This window comes from Pavona decussata, unplaced genomic scaffold (assembly GCF_977016875.1).
Source record: "Pavona decussata unplaced genomic scaffold, jaPavDecu1.1 SCAFFOLD_9, whole genome shotgun sequence".
Lineage (NCBI taxonomy): Eukaryota > Metazoa > Cnidaria > Anthozoa > Scleractinia > Agariciidae > Pavona > Pavona decussata.
Window position 1 is genome coordinate 4,327,226 of NW_028145432.1, and position 24,207 is coordinate 4,351,432.

Consider the following 24,207-nt stretch of genomic DNA (forward strand, 5'->3'; position numbering starts at 1 on the left):
CGTGACTCAATCAACATTTTCTTGAAACTTTATTTCAACATAATGGTAAAAGACGACTTAATCGGGGGGCGAAAATCGCAAGCGATTTTCGCTAGCCATCAAATTCGCCACGATCGGCGTATAAAATCGCCAGGTGTGTCGCCGGCTTAAGGGTGCGTTTCTTTGGGAAAATCCGGATTTTTGATCCAAGATCCCTCGGATCAAGGTGCATCAAAGGAACCGACGAATCCTTACCCAGAGTGGATTTGTCGGTTCCTTTGATATACCATGATCCGAGTGATCTTGGATCAAAAATCCGGATTCGGATTTTCCCAAAGAAACGCACCCTTAGAATTCACGGTAGTAATTGCAACTCATGACATCATTAATCACGCCAAGTACGTGCGACATAATATTGAATAAAAAACGTCCTTCGTTTTAAGCGAAAGAAGCACCCGACGATCAGTTTTGATGATTCGCTGGACACCTCCAGGATTAAGCTGCTCTCTCTAAAACATTTATTTTGCTGGAAAAAGTCAAGTTATCTTGTTTTAAAGGGGCAGTACGTGTCATCTATTTTTAGTGTGACCTTTAAGAGACAATAAACATTTGCTTTGATGTAAACCTAAAAAATATAATTGTTCAGTTTTGTTAACAATTATAACCCTACTAGTGCACAGAAACTAGCATTGATCATGCAATAATGCAACTTTTAAAAAAATGGCCTTTTTTTAAGTTTCTTCGAGTGAATTGGAAAGATGGCTAAAAACCGATTGTATTTTATTCTTCCCCGGGGAAGTCATTTCATATTTTCCTCCCGGACATCTAAGCGTAATTTCATGTTGGAAAAGAGGTCCTTAGTCTATATTTGAGTGGTTTTGATCAACATACAGTAAAATCTCCCTGACAGTGCCCAAGGCCCTTCACGTCTTATCAGAATAGAACTAGCCAATGGGCGCGATTTTAAAAGGGGGATTTCATGTACAACCAAATTTACGTCTTGGCCAAATTGCGAACGTCTAGGTGAGCGAAAGCCAGTCCTACTAGAGTTGGAACGTGACTTACAATATGAGACCCCCAATACCAGGCCCCAACATACGATCTCAGGCCCCGACATACCATATCAGGCCCCGACCTACCATAACAGGCCCTGGAATTTTCTTCTATTGTTTAGTCGTGTTATGATGAAAACTGAAGTTGGAATGCTTGTTAATCGGACGGTTTTCTCCAATGTATGAAATTATGAACTAATGTACACAAATAAAGCGTCCTCCTTCGGAACTGATCAAGCTGCAATTAAGGCGCACAGAATCAATCAAGGTCCCCTTGCTGACCTTCAAATCCTTCGCCATCTTTCATGTCTGCAAGTCACGCAAGCTTGTCAAAAACTGGCGCAGACTGTACGTAGTTCAGTCGAGGCTTGCGTAATTCATTTCGAATGAAACAACGTCGCAAAATACTTCTTTTTTAAGACAAAGCTTGTGGAGAGAAAAGTCAATCGGTTGAGTACAAACTCGCTGTACAAGCATTGTTCCGCTCGAATGCTCGTTTATAATATCGACTTCGTCGCGAAACATTTTTCAACATATTCAGTGGAGAGGTGAATAACTCGGGTGCTTACAAATCCGCTTGAAGAAATGTCTCGCTCACTTCTACGAAAGAAATGATGTTCATTCAAAACTTCTACGTACGCTCCCCTTGGAAGTAATAAGAGATACAAATATATTCCCAAACACGCATTCAAACACAAAATAGCTTTTACTGATTACATGCCTTTAAATGATAAGTTGCACAGCCCTTTTTACGTTAAATCAAACCTAACCCTAAACTCTCATATCGAGAAAATTACGAAGGAATCGCAGCGGTTTGTACTGAAACACCGGTACCTGTCCGTAGTGCTCTCTGTACTCAAATTCATTTTAACCCATCATGTCAACATATCATTTGACAGACAAATCTCTTTACACACGGGAACAAACTTTCGTTTATACAACTTCAATATTTTACAATTAAAATTCATAATTCAAACGTTCTGTGATCCAACATTTCTCTCAATAAGATTCATACCTTTTTTTCTTTCACCTATAAGATACAATTATAACGCGTAACAAACAACTTGATTTCGTTTCATTGGGCCGGGCCTGGTATTGTACCTCGGGGCTTGATATTGTTGTGTCGAATAATATTACATCAGGGCTTGTTATTGTTGCCTGCGTAACAAAAAACTTGATTTCGTTTCATTGGGGCTGGTATTGTTCCTCGGGGGGCCTGGAATTGTAGGGAACGTTCCAAACCCTGCTAGAAGATTGCCTAACCTGATTACGGACTTCGACTGAACATCACTACACTCTTCAGTATACTTTCTGAGAAACACATTGTTCCGAACTTTTCAAACACACTAGCGAACCGTTCATTCTTTGTAGAACTGAAGACTGTGTACAGCACGCAAGAAATACAATTGTTTAAATTTTAAATTAAAATTTAAATTTTTAATACTTATATAGCGCCCTTTAACATCGCCATGTTCCTGTTGTGGAAAACATTGTCGACAGCTTTCCTTGGTCTGGTGCTACTCTATAGCAAAGCAGTCTCTTCCATGTGCCCAGGTAAATGTCTATGAACCGAAATCATTTTTATCAAGTTTTGTCTGCCCGCGATTAGTAATCAGTCGCCATACGCGGAACCGTTAAGTAATCGGGTTCTGATCAGGTTATGATTTTAAGAGGCTGTGGGATGCGTATATGTTTCTGAAAGGCCGTTTAGATATGTTTAATTTGCCTTGTTGACCCGGCGCATCAAAGGTAAATTACACAGTAACCGAATCTCAACTGACCACTGTTAATACAGAGAAAGCCGCCCTGAATAGTTCATGAAGACAAGAATATAGGTTTATTAAAAAATGGTTGTAATGCAATTCCGCGGATTTGACTGGCTTAACTGCCATGAAATGCGAGCCATTATACCATGCCCGAAAAATAGCTTCCATTAAGTTGTCCTCTGGTTGTTCTCTGGCTTGCAAAGCCAAATCAGCGAGATCTAGTAATAGTACTTGATTGCTTTTAATGAAACAATTGTTCCACTCACGCTTGTTGGATATGGTATGATCACAGCCATTGGCCTCCAACGCGCGCGAGTGGAATGATTGTAAATTAATTTTTCCCAGTGAATTTCAGTTCTTCTTCAGCCTTCTCTTTGATCTCTAAATCTCTATTTTGCCCAAGTACAATATATGACGAAAATCTGGTCTGGACAAATATTGACTGAAGGGGTTTAATATGTGATTTGGTTCGTGGATCGGAGTTGATTTCTCCAGTATCAAACTAAGCAACAACCTAGTATCTGAATTTCAATTACTGGGCTGAGTTCCCTGTTACAGCTGGCTGAAATTAATGCTGGGATGGTGAATAAATAACGAAAGGAGCGGTAGAAGAGTCACTTCACTTCGAATTTTTAATTTTCATTTTGCAAATTATATAATATGTGGTAAAAACAGCCGGAAATTCTTCAAGCTTACCCCCTTTATCGGCTATTATATTTGGCACAACTCGTGTCCGGTAATATTGCCGACCCATTCTCGTTTGCATGCAATCCAAGTTTCAAAGTTGGCAATACTCTCAAACTTTGTCATTAATTTATAAATATTGAGCAACACTGGCCTGCAGTGGCTCCAGAGCCCAGAGGCCCGTTGTCTAAACAAACAAAATACGCCTCTATTAGTTTGAAATGTAATGCAGCACTGAAAGGGGCAGAGTCACCTATTTTTAGAGTCCCTTATAGTTTTGTATCGGTTGAGATGTTAAAATAATAGTTGACAAATAACCCTACTAGTGCACAGAAATTTGTATGAATTATCTTTGCCAACGGATGGCTAGGATGGAAATGGATTGCAACTTGTAAAAAACTGGCCAATTTTTTTCAATTTCCTCCTGCATATTTTGGAGAAATCGCTAAAAAAGCGTATTGTAGATTATTCTTCCTCAGTGAAATCACTTATTATTTTATAAGTTTCTCACGCTGCTCTAAGAGCACTTTCGTATTACAAAAAAGGGTCTTTGTCAAATACTTGTGTAGTCTTGACCAAAATACTGTCAAATCTCCGTGACTCACTGTGCCCCTTTAAAACAAAACGCTTTTAAAAAATGTCTCCTGTGAGTCCCCGGTAGTTTTGTGTCCTTTCAAGGATATATTTCTGTAAGCTAATGCTGATTGACCTATCGGATGCTTTAGCTGCAGAGAGTTTTATGAAACGGAATAGTATTTCCCGGCGTATTTACGAGCTGTTGATGGCTTTACGAAAATGCTAGCTCAGCTACCCTATTTTGTCCCTGTTTTCAGTGTTTTGGCAGTTTATTTATTTATTTCAGCGGTCACGCTTTATGATTTTGTCCGCTGACTCTTTAAAACCTAAACCGTTGGAAATTTGCCTCTGCTGGGAACAAAAGGCTATTTTTCCTAGCCAAAGAATTTCTCTTTTGTCTTAGTTTGTTTGCACTTTTCTTTTGTTGTTTTTTTTATAAAGTCTGGAACACAGCATTAGCTCTGTTGATATCGTTAGGGGGAATGTAGCCTGCGTAGCAAGGCACGTTTCCGTTTGGTCGGGTGGTGTTTTTTCGCTGTTTGACCGCGCAGAAAAAAAAACGAGCACAATTACTACCCTGAAAAACAGACGTTTATTTAGCCAAGCGCGGAGCACAAGGCCAGTCATTTGTAATTTTGTTTCCCTCTCAACTCATGCTCCGCGCTTATGCCTTGGGCTTCCCACCACTTGGCGAAATAAACGCTTGTTATGCGCCTGTTATTTCCATCGTTTAAGTATCGATTACTTCTTAGAACTTATTTTTTTGATTTATCACTCCAAAAAGTTTATATTATATTACATATTACATTCTTGAAACGTGTAATTAATATGACCGCAAATTTAATGTAAAAGATCAATTTTAAGCACGACAAAAGCCTTCTTTCTCGGTCCTAGTTAGACCTATAAATATACGCGCAAGTAATGGATTCTGATTGGGGCGTTTTTGTTGGAGACAATGACAACAATAGAGTTCCAAAATATCCCTTCTAGGAGAGAACAGAGTTTAATGCAGGTTTCATCAATTATTCATTACAATTTGTGACTACGATGAAGAAAAAAAAATGACACCCGACCGAAAACTTGACGCGTAATAATACATCATTCTCAAGAATGTAGAAGTATACTAAACCCAAAATTGAGAAAGGCACATGCAAGCTACAAGCAATTAGTGTCTTTCATAAAGGTATGAGCTCAACGAGAGCTGCTTTTGACCATATCTTCTTAAAAATTGTTTGCCACAAAGAGCGCAAAACAACTGTATGGGAAGCTAATACTTATTGGTGATCAGTATCAAATTTCTCCTTGTAATATTGGGATTTTATTGATATTTTAATAACTTCTCCCCAGTATTTTCTAACAAAAAATTGGGACAAGATTTTTTTTTTACAGCCTACAAACAATAGACCAATTTCGGTATATTAAAATTCTAGTTTGGCCTAGCCTCTCTTGTCAGACATGAATATTAATATATTTTTTTGTATTCCCGTGGGCCTCGTAGCCAAGCTACAATTTTATTGTATTGATTGGTCCATTGATATAACACCAGAGTCTATCTCACTCGTGAAATAACTAAAAAAAAATATAACGATACTGAAAAGCACCCTTCCTAAGGCACTAATTTTAGAAGAAAAACAAGACAGCTAAGGTTTAATTGCTTGCAGAAAAAATCTATCACCTCGCCTACGGATAATTTGTTTTGTTATTTTTCAGTTCCTGAAATTCGCAATCAGAGGAACGAAACAGTGATTGTTAATGTCGTTGAGGGAGCGGACGCAACACTTTTTTGCCAGGTTACAGACAAAGGATTAAAGCACAAACTTTCAATTTATTGGCAAAAGAACAATATAACACTCCGAACAAGCAGCTCCACGCGAATGAGGGTCAAGGCTAACAGATTCCTAAAGATAAAGAGGACGACAAAAGGCGACGGGGGTCTCTACACGTGCGTTGCTGAGAATAATTGCGGCGGAAAGAACGTTTTTTCTATTCATCTTTTTGTTGAAAGTAAGTAAACAGACTACATAGAAAGTAAGTTTACGTTTGCCTTGATTTTTCTGGGGACCAAAGGTCTGGGACCTAAGGAGCGACCTTCTCACAAGTTGTAAAGCGGTTCGCTCACAATGTGGCCAGCGGAGTTATGAATAAACCTAAGAAAATATTGAATTCGTTTCTCTGTCGTTTGATTGCTTTGTATTCCGCCGGCTCTACAGGGTGTTTCAAAAGTTCGTGGACACTTTATTTTAATATCAGATAAATGATAGTTTTAGAAATCCGATATGAATGAAGGTTTTCCAGTTTTATGTACATTGTTTCCTTTGACCACTGTTGAAACATCAATATCCAGAGTGCCCCCCATTGTTCTGTATAACGTTTTTGAGCCGTTGCGGCATGGAACGAGCTAGCTCCCTTAGGCTTGCTAGCGGTATGTTCTGCCAGGCGTGCCGTAACCTTGATTCTAGTTCTCCCATCGTCTTAGGGATCGGATCTCTGTATGCAGCTTCGTCGATGATGCTCTATAGGTTTTCAATGTGGTTAAGGTCAGGTGAATTTGCTGGCCACTCATCTTTTTGGATAAAATTCGGGAGGTTTCTCTTGCACCACTGCTGTGTTGCTTTCGCCGTATGAGCTGGTGCGCCATCTTGAACGAGGGTCGCACTGCTATTGTTTGTGAAAAGCTTTCGTTTTACAGGCTCTTCTGTTGTAGATCTTCGGCTGAAAAGAGGCTTCACTTCTCTCTCAAGGATTTTTGTGACGTAATACTCTGCCGTTACAGTCTGTCCTTGCGGGATGAAATGTAGGGAAGTAAGGCCGCGGCCTGTCATGCCACCCCAAACCATCCATTTGGCGCTTCCTTTAAAGTGGTACGACGGCGGAACTTGACTCTCCTGTGAGCCCCATACGCTATCGTTTTTAGGGTTCGGAAACTGAAAAAGGTTTTTAAGGTATTCATCGCTAAAGAGAATTTTCCCGTTCATCTGCTGTAAATTTATGATATTTATAAGCAAATACTGAGCGAGCTTTCCTCTGGTTGTTGCTCAGAAGTGGAGGCTTTTTTCGTCTCAAAGGTTTTCATCCTTTTCTTGACATATACCTCCACACTGTTGGTGCAGATCCAGGAAGACCTTTGTTCTCCAGTTGTTTGCTGATTTTTCTTGTAGAATTTCCTCTTTTTATACTTTGCTTTTTCTATAACTTTCTTTGCCGTTCTGTCAAGGACTGATGGTCGACCACTTCTTGGCTTGTCGTAAAACTCTTGTGAACCTTTAATATCACTTCGCTACCCAGCTCTTGCTTTTTTGCAGTATTTTAGCCGTTTCTCGAACAGATACTCCAGATGATCCTAGAATTGCTGCCTGTGCTCTTAAATAGACTGCATTTTTAGGGTTCATAATTAAAAATTATACCAAGACGTGGAAAATCTACAGTATGTAGTTGCTACTGAAAACAGACAAAAATGGCGGGAAAGTACAGAAACACACACGTTACAGATTTGCACCTTTTGGCGGGAAAATATTTATTTCAACGGGGATTTTTATCTGACTCATACAAAAGTTCTGAAAATCGATAAACGATAAGATTTGTTAATATCTGCAAGAAAATGGAGAGAAATATAAGAAATCTGGATAAAGTATAGACTTTTTAAAATGTCCACGAACTTTTGAAACACCCTGTAAACTTTTACTTTAAGAAATTTTGTACATTGTGGTCATATCTTTATTTCCCAGGGCCCCTATGGATACCAGCCTCGTAGCTGAATGAGCTACCCTGGTTAAATAAAGTTACTTACTTACTTATTTCTTTTTATGAACTTTCTTTTCACTTTCAAACAGGGGAACATACGATGACAGCGATATCTACGAAGACTTTCTGCTCTATGCCCCGGGTGTGGGGGAGCTCCGAGCTGCATTACAATCCCGGGGTGAACAATTTATTATCGGCATTCGAAGATATTTATACAGCAGCTTTTGAGTTCATATCGAACTGATTTCTTTGCAAGTTGTGATAGCATCGTTTCGATTTCATTTTTAAAAGAGAATACATAGGAAGTTGCCCAAACATGGTGTCAATATCGAGAGTTGAACCAGGGGCACATGGGTCGGAGGTGAGTGCTCTCACCACTACGCCATCCCTGCCCCCGTTCCAAACAAAAACCACTCTAATGCATCCAAAGGTGATGTACATTCTGAGTCATATATGACGACAAAGTTAAGAACCCGGAAATGCCAAAAATCACTTAGTTGTTCTGCCACTGCAAATCTCTTGTTATTCAGGTTGATCTCTATGCGTGATGCCCTAGAAGGGACAGAGCTAGTAGTAGAATTTCGTTTTGTTCGTTTGATACCAGTTTACCTGCTTGGGCAAAAGACAGTTTCAAAACGAAAGTTACATTAAAATTGTGTTATTTTTGGTTTACGTTTCTAGGTCCTACGCCGGATGCCAACAGGAATTCAACGCCGAGTAAGATTACACTTGTATTAGTACTATATAATAGAATACTATGTAATAGAACTCCTGAAATTTCTCGAAACAGGATCAATGTATGAGAATGATGTATTATTCTAGAAAGTGACGCAGGCATACTCAGAAAAAAAAAAATCCGAGTGCTTCTATCAGGAGTCCAACCTAAGACCTTCCGATTACTAGTTCGGATACTCTACCACTGAGCTACAGCAGACTCGTGGGAGCTAAGGCCATTAAACTAGGTTCCTGGGACAAACATCCTGCATACTGCTAGGATTTGAATGTCGAACGTGTGGTATATGAAAGAAATGTGATGGTATATTTCCAGCCTGGTGAATGAATGAGAATGATGTATTATTCTAGAAAGTGACGCAGGCATACTCGGATAAAAGAAATCCGAGTGCTCCTATCAGGAGTCGAACCTAAGACCTTCACATGTTTGTCCCATGAACCTAGTTTAATGGCTTTAGCTCCGACGAGTCTCCTGTAGCTCAGTGGTAGAGCATCCGAACTAGTAATCGCATGTTTGTCCCATGAACCTAGTTTAATGGCCTTAGCTCCGACGAGTCTCCTGTAGCTCAGTGGTAGAGCATCCGAACTAGTAATCGCATGTTTGTCCCATGAACCTAGTTTAATGGCATTAGCTCTTACGAGTTTCCTGTAGCTCAGTGGTAAAGCATCCGAACTAGTAATCGGAAGGTCTTAGGTTCGACTCCAGCCTGGTGAATGAAGTCATGTAAAAAAGCATATTCGTAAATTGTGTATAAATGGTCTCCTGACCACAGATTCCCTCAGGATTTTAAGTGAGCAGAAGCGTTTTTACCAGGAATTATATCAGAGCATTAATAACACGTCGAATAACAGTGAGAAAATCTCACTCTTCCTAGATAATCGCAATATACCTAAATTATCAGAAACAGATAAAAACTCTTGCGAAGGTAAGATTTCTGCTGGTGAGTGTTACAAATTACTAGATAGGTTTTAAAATAATAAGACGCCATGAAATGATGGGATCCCCATTGAGTTTTATAAAAAATCCTGGTCTTTAATCAGTGACTCTTTCATTAATTCCGTAAACGAGTGTTTCGAAAAAGGTGAAATGTCTGTGGCACAAAAGCAAGCTGTTATTACTCTTACAGAAAAAAAAGGAAAAGATCGAAAAGATCATTAGAGTAGAATTACCTTTATAAATGTTTGGAAGTCATCAATTTTGGAGAGGACTTTATCAGATGGGTTAAAACATTTTACAAAAACATAGAAAGCTGCACCCTGAATAATGGCTTGTTCTCGGAATATTTTTAGCTTGAGCGAGGTGTGAGGCAAGGTGATCCTCTCTCCCCTTATCTCTTTGTTCTGGCTATTGAAACATCGTTATCGGAAAAGAAGAAACAAAGGTTCTGCAATATGCTGATGATACCACAGCGACTTTATCGGATAAAAATTCAGCTACAACACAAAGTGTTTCTGGTTTAATGATCAATTGCACAAAGACAGAAGGAATGTGGATTGGATCCGCTAGGTACAACAAATCGTAGTCTGAAATGTCAGCCGTCTCCTCCCCCTAACCCACAGGGGGCGCGGGAGAGAGAGACGTCTGAATTTCGAGCGTTATAATGTCGTCCGTTGACGTCACACAGTAATTTATGCAATTTTGCATAAATAAAACCTTTGAAACAAAATGGCGGCCACGAGTCATGGAAGCGCGCGGCGTGCATTGCAGCATGCATAATGTAGGAGGTTGTGTGCGCTTTGTAAGCCGTAAAATTTGAAGACAAAAAGCATCAAGAATGTATGTACGGGATCGCACTTCATTTTCCACCGAAGATGAATCGAAAAATGTTCCGATAAATGTTATTAGTAAATAAAGTATTGACAGGCCGGGTGATAGGCCAGACACGACTCATATTAACGTGGTATGGTGGTGTGAAATGTGACTTCTCGTTATGGTTTTGCTTTTTTTGACGGTTTTTTTTTTGTATGAAATAAGAGTAGGTCCTTCAGAATATTCCTCGAAGCAATGGTTGGTTTTGAATTAAAAGTCATTTGCTCCTCAAGATGTTTTTGAGGTTAGGCATGCAACGCCGGGTGGTAAGTTGTGACAAAAGAAAGAATTTTCTTTCGCACTTTATCGTTTTGTTGTAAAGCCGACTTCCGTTCAGTGAAAATCAGAGGTTATTTCTTCCATGAGATTGTGAGGGTAGCCTCTAGCCCAAAAGTGCGTTTTGAAGTGGATGATGTTGTAATAGAATGATTTTGCAGAGGAGGTGTTTCGAAGAAGTCTCAGGGCTTCATTCTTTATTAGTCCCGACTTTTCTGACCCCGGTGGGTGGCAGGAAGAAAAATGTGTACTGGAAGGTCTCTGCGGGTTTAAAGTGCGTGCGAATGTCAAGGATTCCCGCATGATTGTAGAATCGCTGAGACTTCTGAGAACCAACTTCTCAGTGAAATCATTCTATTGCAATACCACCAACTTCAAAACGCGCCTTCAGGCAAGAGGCTATCAACACAATCTCATTGAAAAAATAACCTCTGAGATTAAATTCACTGAACGGAAGTCGGCTTTACAACAAAACGAGAAAGTGCGAAATAAAATTCTTCCCTTCTTCACAACTTACCACCCGGCTCGAGAAATATTGAAAGAGCCTCCCACTTATCTCTTACCAAAAAGGAAAATCTTTAAGAGATATACTCGTGAGAGCAAAACTACGTTAAACGAGAAGTCACTTTTCACACCAGGAACTTACGAGTTGTGTCTGGCCTGTCAACACTTTATATTCGCCGCCGAAATGAAATATCTGTTTTCGCAAGTTCGACCAATAAGAAATGGTTATCTATTTCAATTAGGTTAGAACCAATCAAAAACTACCTACCATATTCGCAAAAGTACGTGACGTCAACGGACGACATTATAACGCTCGGAATTCAGACGTCTCTCTCTCCCGCGCCTCCTGTGGGTTAGGGAGAGGAGACGGCTGACATTTCAGACTAAACAAATCGAAACCTTTTGAAATCAAATGGCCAGATGAGCCGATAAAGGCACTTGGAGTGTATTTTACGTATGATATTAAGCTACTTCACGAAAAGAATGTCACAGAAAAATTAGATTCTATTAAAAATCTCAATATCTGGTCGTTCAGAGGTCTTTCCATTTATAGTAAAGTGACAGTTATAAAATCTTTGCTAATTCCAAAATTTGTTTATGTATCGTTTTTTACTTCCGACCCCCAAGGAATTGGTAAAAGATTTAAACTGATTGTTATTTAAATTTCTATGGAAAGGTACGGATAAAGTCACCCGAGCGTCGACAATAAATGATTTTGAACATGGAGGCTTAAGAATGATTGACACAGATAGCATGATCGTATCTCTAAGATTAGCATGGCTAAAAAGAATATTCCATGAAAATGGTGGAAGATGGAAAAGCTACCTATGTTAGCTTCTGGAACGCTTCGGTGGTTTGTTCTTCATTAACTGCAACTATGATTTAAAAGATTATTCAAGATTTTCTCAATTCTATTATGAGCTTCTGAGTAGGTGGACACATTTTCGAAACACCTTTGATTCAGAACGTGATTGGTGTCATATAATTTGGAATAATAAAGAGATACGCATTGAGAATGAACCTTTTTACTATAAAAAAGATTTCGAATCAAGTACAATTTTTGTTAAGGATCTGTTATTTGATTTGAATATTGAAGAGTCATTTAACTGCATTAAACGCAAATTTAGCAAAACGAATCTTTGAATGTGGACAGGACTTCGTCATTCTATATACCAATTAACCTTAAATTAGATACCCCTCAGAATTCTCTAGCACCCACTCCAATTCTAAAAATAAAAAATAACACTTTTGATGTAACAAAAAAGAAATCAAGAGATTATTATAATTTGTTAACCAGTAATAAGGCTCAATTTCCGAATGCTACTAATAATTTAAGAAGTGAATTCCATTTGTCTACTGACCTGCTGAAACAAGTCTTAAGACTTCCTCATAGCGTTGCCTTTGAACCATACGTAAAAGCTTTTCAATACAAAATATTAAACTAAATTTTGTTCACTAATGTTGAATTGCGCAAAATTGGTTTCGAAGAGAGTGACCTCTGTAGTTTTTATGAGACAGTACCCGAGACATTACACTATTTACTTTTTCTATGTAGTCAGTCAAGGCTGTTTTGGTCCAACTTCGAATGTTATTGGCTCTCTTTAATGAATGACACGATCCAAGTATCACTTCAAGATGTAGTAGTTGGAATAATTTCCTCTCAATAGTCTTCACTTCTAAACTTTGTAAATTTCTTTATTATCATTGGAAAATTGTATTGTTGGGACTGCAGGAGAGATCACATGCACCCTGACTGACAGAGATTTAAGGTCAGACTGAAATTGAGGTATGAAATTGAACGTTTCATAAGTTTTAAAAACAAGAATTATAATATTTTTAAAAGAAATGGACCTTTCCACCTTCTTTGTTATTCAACTAAGTATAAATGTATATATATGTATATATAAATATAAATTTAAGATAGAAAGTGCACCCCCTGTGGTACACTTTCTATCAGAATCTTAAATTTATATTTAAATTTCGCTCTGCATAGTTTTACATCGAGCACTCCTGCGACTGAGTGAAGCCATCATTGTATTGTTTCTTTGTGTAAGCAGTTTTTGTGTCGTTACAATAAACTACATTGCGTTGCTGGAAAAAAAATAACGTGGTGGTACGCAGAGACGAATCTATTTATTGCCTCGTATAGCGAAGAGGCAGTGCAAAACGATTTAAATATCATTCACAATAACAAACTAGCGTGGGATCAAGTAACCCAAGGAATGGTAGAAGGATGGTAAAAGAAGTGCGCAACAGTGTCTTGTTAAAATTAACAACCTGAAGCTGAAATATTGAATACAGTTGAATATAATTAAAGTTTAGTGTGAACATGGCTTTAGTTCATAAAACCAATAATAACCCACCGATTAATTTCCCAAGTGCTCTAATTGGAGAAAAAAAGAAAAAAAATGCCCGAACCGACTGAGATCTGGGTACGAGATTAGGCGCTGCAGTATCAGACAATTAGAGTCGTCCGATTTAATAACAGTCCACCGACTTTTTACGTCCTTAGTCGTTGTAAACCAGTCGTTGTAAACTTAGTCGTCGTTACGTCCTTAGTCGTTGTAAGAGAGAACGTCCTTAGTCGTTGTAAACCAATCATGCACAACTAAATACAATCTAGCAAACTAATTAGTTTGCATTTATTTGCCTGCAAGCATCCCGTGAATCAGAGGGTTATAAAATATGTAAGCTTGCTGTAAATTAGATGATGTTATCGGCTTTTAAAAACATTGTTCTAAAAATTTCACAGTTCATTTTTCAGACAATCTTTCCGCAGTCTTCGGCAGTATCCTCCGATATAACAGCCGCCTGAAGTGGTTTATGCAATAAAAACACCTTTTTACTAAAACTGCTGCTCTTTGTTTTTTATTTGTTTTTTTTATAGCTCCTCCGAAATTCACTGTACCAACAAAAAAGAAGGCGCGAAATGTAATCGCTGTACCTGTCGGGAATACAGTAAAGCTGGACTGTTCCGCTACAGGAAATCCCCGCCCTACCGTGAGATGGTATAAGGACAGAGCCTTGTTTCATGATGGAAAAAGAGGCTCCAGGCTCTACCTGAGTAAATTTACGATCGTGTTGGTTATGAAGGACGTGGTACCGTCTGATGCTGGGAAGTACACTTGTAATGTTAGTAACGCCTACGGCTGGATCAACCATTCATATAGTGTTGATGTGCACGGTAGGAGTTATTTTTCTGTCGTTTCAGTGCGTCAGGATATCACGTTTTATTCAGTATAGAGATAAGTGTTTTACTGGAAAACACACAACTTGTAAAATTCATACCAAACTACACCCGGGACCCAAGCGGTGTATTTCTATATCCTCACTAGTGAGGATATTGATGACGTCATTTCCCGCTTTTTCACGATTGTTTATGCAAACTTAACAGTCGGTGAAAAATTACGAGCGATAGATTTGTCTATATAATAAAAAGAAAATTACACGGTGACTTGAAGATATGAATTTTACTTTCCCGTGTTAAAAGTAATATTTTACCAGTACTCAAAAATAAAATTCATATCTTCACGCCGCCGTGTAATATCTTCTATGTCTGCAAGAGGCCATGACTCATAAGCTCTTGTCGTTTTTATCTACATTACCTAATGATTTGATTTAGCGCCCGGGGCGCTTATTTACTTTTGTTACGTCAAGGAAGGGCGCTAATTTCTTTTTTGAGAAACTGAGCAACCGACTGTGCGAAACAAAATTTTAATATATTTATTGGAAAAGGAATAAAAACAAACATAGGGTGAATGTTTAGTTAATATGAAGGAATTTTGAAAATCACTACTCTATTCGACGTCGATAGCCTCAGGATCACTTGAATAAATAATAAAGCTTTCTGGTGAGCAGAAAATACAGAATAGGTACGCTTATTGGAAGAAAGGTCCTTTTACGTAACAGGGGGCACTTATTACCAAAAACACTTCCGAAAGGGAACGCTTGTTAGAAGGAGGGCACAAAATCGAATCATTACGGTAGTATATTGGCTGGAATTTGAAAGATTCTTAGCAGTATAAAATAACGCGATTCATTTTTCTTAGATAGTGTCGCTAGACTGACGGAGACTTTTAAGCCGGCGAGCCTTTACATTTGCAATATGTTTGTGTTTAGCCGCCATCTTGGAACACAGAAATTTGGAAAATGATAGAGGGTAAATTCCGGAGGGGGGACTCTCATATCAAAAGGTCGGGTATGCTCGTTGGAAATTTTGACCAATCTGGGGGTGGCCCAAGCTTTCTTTGACCCTTAAAAGACACCATTTCAAAAAACAGGCAAATAAAAAATATAGAGACTTTTCGCGTGCAACCCTAAACGAGACCATCACGGCTTAATATAATGGCGTTCTCCCCAGAACACACTAAGTGAGACCAAAATCTAAAATTTACACCTCTAAGCGAGACGACGAGCATCCCTGCTCCTTTCACATGAGAGTCTCCCCGTTCCCTGGGGGGTAAATTAGCCCAACAAATATGCGCTCTTAGCTGCCTCCTTCCCCTCCCCTCCCCTTCCCTCCCCTCCCCTTCCGACCCCTCCCCTACCCTCACCTTACCTCACCTCCCTGTCTCGCTTCGCTCTCCGGCTCGTAACTCGCGGCTTCGCGAGACAACTAAGAGCGCATGTTCTCAGGATAACAGTGAATGTGAGCGAGGAGGGGGAAGGAAGAACGATGGATTCAGAAAACTCCTCCTGTCTTCCTTCCTCTTTCAGAACGAGTTCGTGCAAAGCCAGTGGTCTTGCCGATGAAAAATGTTACATTGTTCGTGGGTGAAAACGCAACTTTATTGTGTAGAGCATTAAGTGATTCCATGCCCCATTTCCAGTGGCTGCGATGGTTTTCGTCTCCTTCCAACAACAACAGTAACAACTCGTATATACAGCACCCTCACTATACCTATGAAGTTATAAAACAAGTCGAACAAAAGGACAACCAGCATCTGGTTGTGCCTACAAGACATGGCAACAAGTTTAATTTCCATGGAGCTAGGTTGGCTCTGGTCAATGTTACCAAGAAAGATGAAGGAAAGTACACTTGTATTGTGGGAAATGGCGTCGGTTATGATGTAGAGGAGGCCTTCATCGTTGTTCGCGATTGGTCAGGTGAGAAAATCAATAAATAAATGAGTAAACAGATGTTAATTACAATTTACCTGCAATATAATATTTAAAAATTTATTCCACGAGCGCGCGTTGACTCTGGTCAATGTTACCAAGAAAGATGAAGGAAAATACAGTTGCATTGTGGGAAATGCTGTGGGGTACGCAGTCGAGCAAGCTTTCATCATCATTCGTGGTAAGTGGTAATAATATAGTCAAGCTCTTGTTTTAACAACCACTAAACTAAATCGTAGGAAGCATCCATCCATCATGGCTGCTTAGAGGTTGTTGCTTAGAACAGGTCTTGGTGTTTAGTGTACCCTAACTTGAATTGACGAAGGGCGATGATGGTACCGAGCACAAGCTCATTTTCTTTTTGCAGATGCTTTCTCAGGCTGCTTAAGGTCACCGTATACCTTTAGAGGTGTCTCGCGTCCAAGCGATGTAGCACGTCCGGCTGTAGATATATTAACCCCTATATCAAATTAAAGCTTATAGAGCTGGCTATCAAACTATATCAAGAATTTTAAAATAAAGTGAATTGCCGGATTTTTCACGACCTCTAAATGCGAGCGTCCGAATCACCTTTTGAATTACAAGGCAAAGCGAATTTTGTTTTTCGCTAATTTACTTTGCTCCTCAGTTTCCGGACCCAAAGCGCTAAAAAGCGTGTCTGCGTTTTGCCATTTTCAATTGCCATGAATTGTTACAGAACATTTTCTAAATAGGGTTAAAAAAATGTGGAGTGATCGTACAAAAATCGCTCTCGGAGAAAAAAATATTTAGAAAGAAAAAATTCGTAGATACATGTTTTTTGTTTCTATGTTAAACTAGCTACTGTCCAAATTTGAAGGCAAACGAACAAATTCCCTTTGAGTTTCAGCTCTTTAAAGTGTCCCCTTCAAGTGAAAAATTGATTCGAGAAAACAGCGCTTAAAATTCGACAACTCATTTTATTTCAAAATTCTTGGTATAGTGTGATAGCTAGCTCTATAAGCTTTAATTTGATATAGGGGTTCAGGTATCTATACTTTAAACCGGACGCTGTACATCGCTTGGACGCGAGACACCTCTAAAGGTATACGGTAACCTTAACTCAGTTGTGTATATATAGAACTCCCCTCTGAAATAGTCTTAATCTTTTAAACCTTTGGTCATCACAGCTGATTCTATATTCTCAGCTCCAAACATAATGTTTCAAATATTTCTCATTTACTTTCACCCGACGTGCGAGGTTTTCTGTCATAGGAAGTTTTCGGTTTTTCAAGTCTATTATGGGCTATAGTGTCCGTCCGCTGTCCTCTACTGTCATTGTCCCTTACAGAAAGGAAATTTTCCACGGTTTACGACTCAATCTGGTACCCAGATTCCAGTTCCCCAGAGTCTGTCCTGGTAACCAACTGCTGACCAAAGAGCCTGAGGACTTTGGAGAGTGTTGCCGGATCACTTGTAGACTTGAGGACTCTGGGCACGAGATTGTTTCTGACTATGCAAGGAAAGCAGATCTTACCAAAGGCTATTGAAATCCAAAAAGAAAATGGTTGGTCACTGACGCTTTTTCAGTGTTAACTTAGGACGTTGCCTACTTTTGTTGCTGCGCATACGTTCTGCGCATCTCGAGATACTTGGGTCTTCCATGGGTGGTGTCTACTAATACAGGAATATTTTTGGGTGGCTTAAAACTATGCGGAGAAAGTAGAACTTAGCTAGTGCTCTTGGTATCCAAAAAAAATTGAGGGGTAACCTTGTATTTTTCGAAGATAATAAAGCTTCAATTTGATAAAAAAGGCCATACATTGCTTTGTATTTTAGCACTTTGTAGAATTATTGTTTCTTAATTATGTCTAAAAAGAATGCATGGTTACCCCCAGGTTTCTTTTTCGATTTCAATAGTCCTTGCTAAGATCTGCTTTGTCGGCATAGTAATAAACTGCGCAAAAATACTTCTGTATTAGTAGGCACCGTCCTTAAGTAACAATAATTCTGAACAGCTTTAAAATGTATAGCAATGAATGGCATTTATTTTTTAACTATGAATTTGTGAATAAACGGTTATTATTATTATTATTATTATTATCTTTTTATTTTGTTTTTTATATAATATAGTTTGATAGTTTATCGAATACTTTTTAAATTTAAATGATTGAATGTAATGATTATTATTATTATTATTATTATTATTCAGAATGTGATCGCATGAGTTTTTATTACAAATGAGAATAGCTTTTTGTAAGTTTATGACTTTTGTTTTTTCCTTTACTTGTAAATAGCTTGGAATATGTTAATGTGAATTAGAACTTTTAACTTGTAAATAGCTTGGAATATGTTAATAAAGATCATTTTTACTATTATTATTATTATTATTATTATTATTATTATTAACAAATTGAAACTTTACAATCTCCCAAGAACTTAGTTTCTCGGACCATCCCTAGATGCGCAGAACTTGTGCGCAGTAGCAAAAGAAGGCACTGTTTGTAAATTAATAAAACCATATTTAAATTAATGCTCATATTTTATGTCAAACAGACCGACATGCACAAGACAGAAATGTGTCGCAAAACGACAAAAATACCTTCGCTACATCAGTAGCGCCAGTAGGTGAGTGAGTAAATAAATAGCAAAAAGAAATTTACTTCTCAAATATAAGCAAAGCCTTTTAAAAACGACTGCTTTAAAGAAATGACCAGATGAAAGATAATTTAACCAAGCTCGCGTGTATTATTTCATCGGGCTAAGTCTTCTATAGTATCCTCACCATTTGAAATGCGCTCAGCAAATCAGCTATAGTATTCCGACAGTTAAATTGCATTTTTAAATTTACTTAAACTAGAACAAAATTTGAACAGAATAGAGCTGAGAGCTAGAAGCGAATTCTGAGACAACCATTCAAAAACCTTCAAATTGGAACATATTATTAGAGACTGTATCTACTGACAAAAGAAAAACTACTGAACTAGGACAGATTCATGAAGGCCACCTACTGCTAAGATATATCTTTGTTTCTTAACAGTTCAATGGCCTTAGCTCCCACGAGTCTCCATCCGAACTAGTAATCTGAAGGTCTTAGGTTCGACTCATGATAGGAGCACTCGGATTTCCTTTTTCCTAGTTTGCCTGTGTCACTCACTGAATAATACATCATTCTCAAGAAATGATACTTAGCATACATTTTAACTAAGGAGGGTTTCGTGAGTTTAGTCAGGATATTTTTTGTCATTCAAGGTTTCTAACAAGAGGACACCAGGATGAAGTATTCAAGCACTTTTGAGGAACCTTGCCATTAATCTCTTTCATTGCAATTTCAAGCTGAAGCAACAACAACACTTTATTTACCTTTTTTTAAACAAGTATTTACATTAAAACAAAAGCAGCTTAGAAAAAAAAAGGAATGGTACTGCCAACCTGAAATTACTATTGGGTTAAAAATGCCAGGTTGCCAATAAACAAATGATTTATGCAAATGTATTTATGGTTGTGGTCGAACGCACATACACTTAAGTAATATAATATATTATAAAGAAAAAAAAAGAAAAAGGAAGCAATATCACACTAGTAAACTATTACATTAAGGAGAAAAAAAGGAAAAGTTTATAAATATGAGAAAATATCAAACTAAAGCGTAAAACTGGAGCGTAAAATTCACGTTTCATGAAAACGTGCTTGTGATATGTGCTTATTTGACAGAGCTTCCCTACTTTGTAAGATTTAGTCCTCTCTTCCTCTTCGGACTAGCTGCAAGCCATGCGTTGTTTTCAGCGGAGCTAAATCGTTGTCGTCGAAAAAAATTTCCAAGTCCTTTGTAAATGCACTGAAGCGCACGAATCCCAAAAATGACTTGACTAAAAAAGTTAGGAGTTTAATTAAAAAAAAAAAAAAAAAAACTAACGGCGTTAATTGAAAACGCAAGCCTGGTTTTTGCGTTTTCGAAAACAAAATCTAGTTTCCAAAGATCTAGTAGGGGAAGTAAGATTTTCCGGAAACGATGTTTACAAAATTCAAGCGCGAGACCTAGACGCTATTCAGTTCTGTCTCTTCGTACCAGAAGAACGGTGCATTTGGTCAGCAGTTTGGAAACATGCAAATAAATATTGATTGGATGAAGGCTGAAAATTGCGTCACACTCTTGCACACGATGTAGATAGTGGACACGCGATGCGATTGTGCACTCACTGTCGCAGGCGTATGTCAAAAAGGCCATTGACTTCAAATGATTTTGCATGTAATGTTGCACGTTGGCTTTCGCGCAAGGTGCTAATTTGCCGGTTGCGTGCGATGTTGTACCGAGCCTTTATTCTCAAGCGTTGGATTGGATATACAAACAATAAATAGTGTTTATGCTTCCTCAATTGGTGTGATGTGGTGAGCCCCCAAGTACAGTAAGCATAAACCAAACCTTATTTCAGTGGGCCAGTTTCCGTCCAAGCCTTAACCTTTCTTATTTCCTCGAATAGCTACGCTAAGACCGGAAGTGAGTGGTCGAAGAAGTGAGGAGCATGAAAACGAGAGAAGATTGATCAGAAGGTTCAAGTACCTTGGAGCCACGATTGGAGTGTCGGTGGCCGCAATCATTGCCCTAGTTTTCGTCCCCACATGGTTTTGCTGGCGAATGAAGAAACGCCGAGCTTCTGCGAGGAGTCGCCGCCCTGATATCGATTCCATTCTTCCGAGATACGAAGTGAAGAATGAGTACGTTGTGGTACCAGACTTCAAATGAAGTTAAATACAGTCTTTAAATTAAAATTAACTAGTAACTGGTTGACGTAATATAGATGCAGAGTTTATTTATGAATTTTTTCTTCCATCTTTGGACCAAATGAACAGTCCAATCCGTGATAGGAATGTAGCCGTTAGGAGAGGTTCCACTTTAGTCTCCAAAGACTCAGATTTAAATTAAAATTAACTATATAGTAACTGTTAAACGTAATGCAGATGTGCAATTCATGTCTGAATTTTGCTCTCTCTTTGAACCAAATGAACTGTTCAATCTGTGGTAGGAAGGTGACCGTTAGGAGAGGTTCCACTGTTGCCTTCAAAAACTCCAAACCTGCATAACTGAAGTATATATCACTGAGCTCTAACAAAACTCCCAATGGGCGCGATAGTTCAGTTTATAATTAGTAGAGCACTGTACCGGTTATGTTTCTCCGGCCGGGTACTCCAGTTTATCCATGTCGAACAAACCTATCATTTCCAAATTCCAATTAGATCGTCCTCGTCAAGGTAAGCTCTATGCGTTAGATACCGCTGACACACCGCATTGGAAAAAGAAAGCTATTGTTCGATTTTTCTCTGCGTCCTTAGCCGGCTGCATGGACTTCCTTTCTATATTTTCATTTCACTTTTTGGCTTAAGGGAAAAGACAATTGCCTCTAAGTCCTTGGGAATCATCTTAGGTGACGTAATGAACATTAAAATAAATAAATAAATAAATAAATAAATACTTATTATTTGCCTGGCGTTCCTACAACCAGAGAAGACTGTTGGTAGCCTAAGTTGAGCCCGTTAGGGCCGAAACTGACAAGCGGTATTTATCGTCACACGTGTTACACATGGATATGAATATATGAAACATATATTTGAACTGTGGTTGACAGATTAAATAGAAGAAAGGCCCTTTTAGTAATTTACGAAACTTTAGCAGTTGCGAAATCAAAGAAAGCCTGAAAAAAATTCAGGCTTCGACAGGCTCTATCAACTAAGAGCTGGTCATATTGTGAGTTCAGAATATACCCGTGAAAAATGAATAAATGAATATGAATATATGAAAAATATTATTTGAACTTCGGGTGACAGATTAAATAGACAGAAAGATCCTCGCAGTTAGTACGCAACTTATTTAAGCAGTTGCGAAAAGAAAGCCTGGAAAAGATTCAGATTTGAACGGGATCCCGGTCAATAACAACTTTTATTAAGGTTGATAGAAAATGTTAACGAGTTTTAGAATCATTTTATTGGCAGCTTTTTTACCGTGTCAAACTATTTGGTGACATCTGCCTTATAATATTTTTTGGCCACGCGCCCACTGCTTGACCTTAGGCCCAAAACAGTAAAATGTTCAGCTAAATGTTACTTTTCGCGTCGTTGTAGGTTACCTTTCTAAAAATGAAGCTCGGATTTCGATTGTTTGGTTATTATTCTATGCAGAAATGTTAAAATGTTTCAAATTTGCGAAAAGCAAGCAGCGTACTTTTGTTTATGAAGTAGTTAGACTCCAGCTAAATTCTCTAAGGGAATTGTATGCCTGCCACGCACGCGACAGTCTTAAAAGCGGTTGCAAGTCAACGCATACGCGTATTGGCCAAAAGTACGCGCGGATTTCGAAAGCCTAGGGTCTAGCAATTATTTTGATACCAAAATTATATTAGTCAGAGAAGGATAACCCGCGTACTTTGGCCATTTTGGACAAGCATGTCGCCCGTGGCGGCTGGAATCGTGAAGCGTGTCTTCTACTTGGCCTACTGATTCTTGTATCAGTATCTGCGTCATTCTATAACATTTATTTCTATTCCTCAAAAAAATTATATTGAATAAAACGACACTTTCTGATACAATAAATGTTTCGATGTGGCTCACATTGTATTAAAAGTATCCTTCACAATTGTAAAAAAAAAAAAAAAAAGAAAACCGTTTTACTAGCCATATGATTTTCTTCCAAGAAATCCCGTTGAACGTTCCCCAAAATTTTAATCCGTTAGACCCCAGTATCAACAATCATGTTCTCCTCACAGTCATTCATGTATTTCTCATACTACTAGTAGGGAGAGTAAGTTTAAAAATTACATTAAAATTTTGCTGATCATTTCTTTATTCTCATAAACTGAATGGTTGATCAAACGGTGACACTGTTAAGAGAGGTTAGTTGTTGATCAATGTTGGGGCTTTTAAGCCTTTAAAAGGGTTGATAGCAAGGCCTGCCTTAAGTACCTGAAGTCGCCTGTCGCACAGCATTTTGCTGAGGGAGATTTGTGACCAAGTCACACAGATTATAGGCTACATGTACATTAGCTATGGATGAGTAATTCGCTTACTCACCTTTTATCATAATGTAGGATTTCACAAATTTATATAGACAAAGATGAGTATTGTGGTCCCCAATAACGCTAAATCTTCTTGAAAAAAACATCCACAGAAAATAAAAAAAACCTGTGATCACAAAAGTGTCCATGACGGCGCCTTGAAAGCCAAGGCCAGTTCTTTAAAAATGATGCAGCCCAGGAGGAAATACAGGCCTCGAGCTGGACTCGATGTTCTGTTTTCACACAATAAGGAAATCTAAGAAATCACGACAGCAACACCGACGAAAACTTCGCTTGAAAAAATATAAGTTCTCGTTACTTGTACTACTAAGAGATTATTCCAATTCGTTCAACTTGTACAATGTAGCCGAACTATCCTGTAACAGAATAGGTGGCAACGGCGTTCACGTTGAGACAGACAATGAAAAATTCACCGTCGAGTGCTCACGTTCTTGTTTGGCCGAGTCCGTACAGCAAAGAAATACCAAAATTTATAGGACACGTGCAGGGCATTTGTTTTCATCATTTAAATCATATTGTTTTGTGACGTTCTCGTTGCCGTCGCTGTAGTAGCTTCTTAAACTGACTCCCTGATATGAAACAAGGGCGACTGCCGAGCAATGCCTTACCAAGCTAGGAAGGGCAAAGTTATCCTCGTTAAAACATCATATTTGACATTTCTATGCGAAAGAGCCTGCCATAGAATCCTTCAGTAATTATCTATATTGATTCGCTTGCAACAAATAGCCCAGTAAGTCAGTAAAAAAATGTATTTTACTTTGTACTTGCCATTAAAATCAGACAAAGAAGGTTCTGAAAGCTATAAAGGATAGATTAAACCATGCAAAAGAAAAAAATTGATGAGGTCAAAATTAAATTCGAAAATATGCGACTACTTCCCCAAAGGTTAAAGTTAGCTCTGAAAAGAAACAAATCGTCATCTGATGAAAACAAAACTCAGGAAG

The 24,207-nt window shown here is 38.4% G+C and overlaps 1 protein-coding gene across 2 annotated transcripts; it reads left to right on the forward strand.

The window, feature by feature from the left end:
• Positions 1-2,501: 2,501 nt before the first annotated feature.
• On the forward strand, positions 2,502-21,906 carry LOC146488669 (fibroblast growth factor receptor 4-like). Of its 2 annotated transcripts, XM_085119205.1 has the most exons (7): positions 2,502-2,585; positions 5,768-6,061; positions 8,480-8,515; positions 14,008-14,304; positions 15,837-16,226; positions 18,753-18,824; positions 20,678-21,906. In XM_085119205.1, the coding sequence occupies exons 1-7, from the start codon at positions 2,576-2,578 to the stop codon at positions 20,938-20,940; spliced, it is 1,362 nt and encodes a 453-aa protein (XP_084975331.1). In that variant the 5' UTR covers positions 2,502-2,575; the 3' UTR covers positions 20,941-21,906. The 2 variants fall into 2 exon arrangements, with proteins under 2 accessions (XP_084975331.1, XP_084975337.1); XM_085119211.1 differs by lacking the exon at positions 5,768-6,061.
• Positions 21,907-24,207: the final 2,301 nt, after the last annotated feature.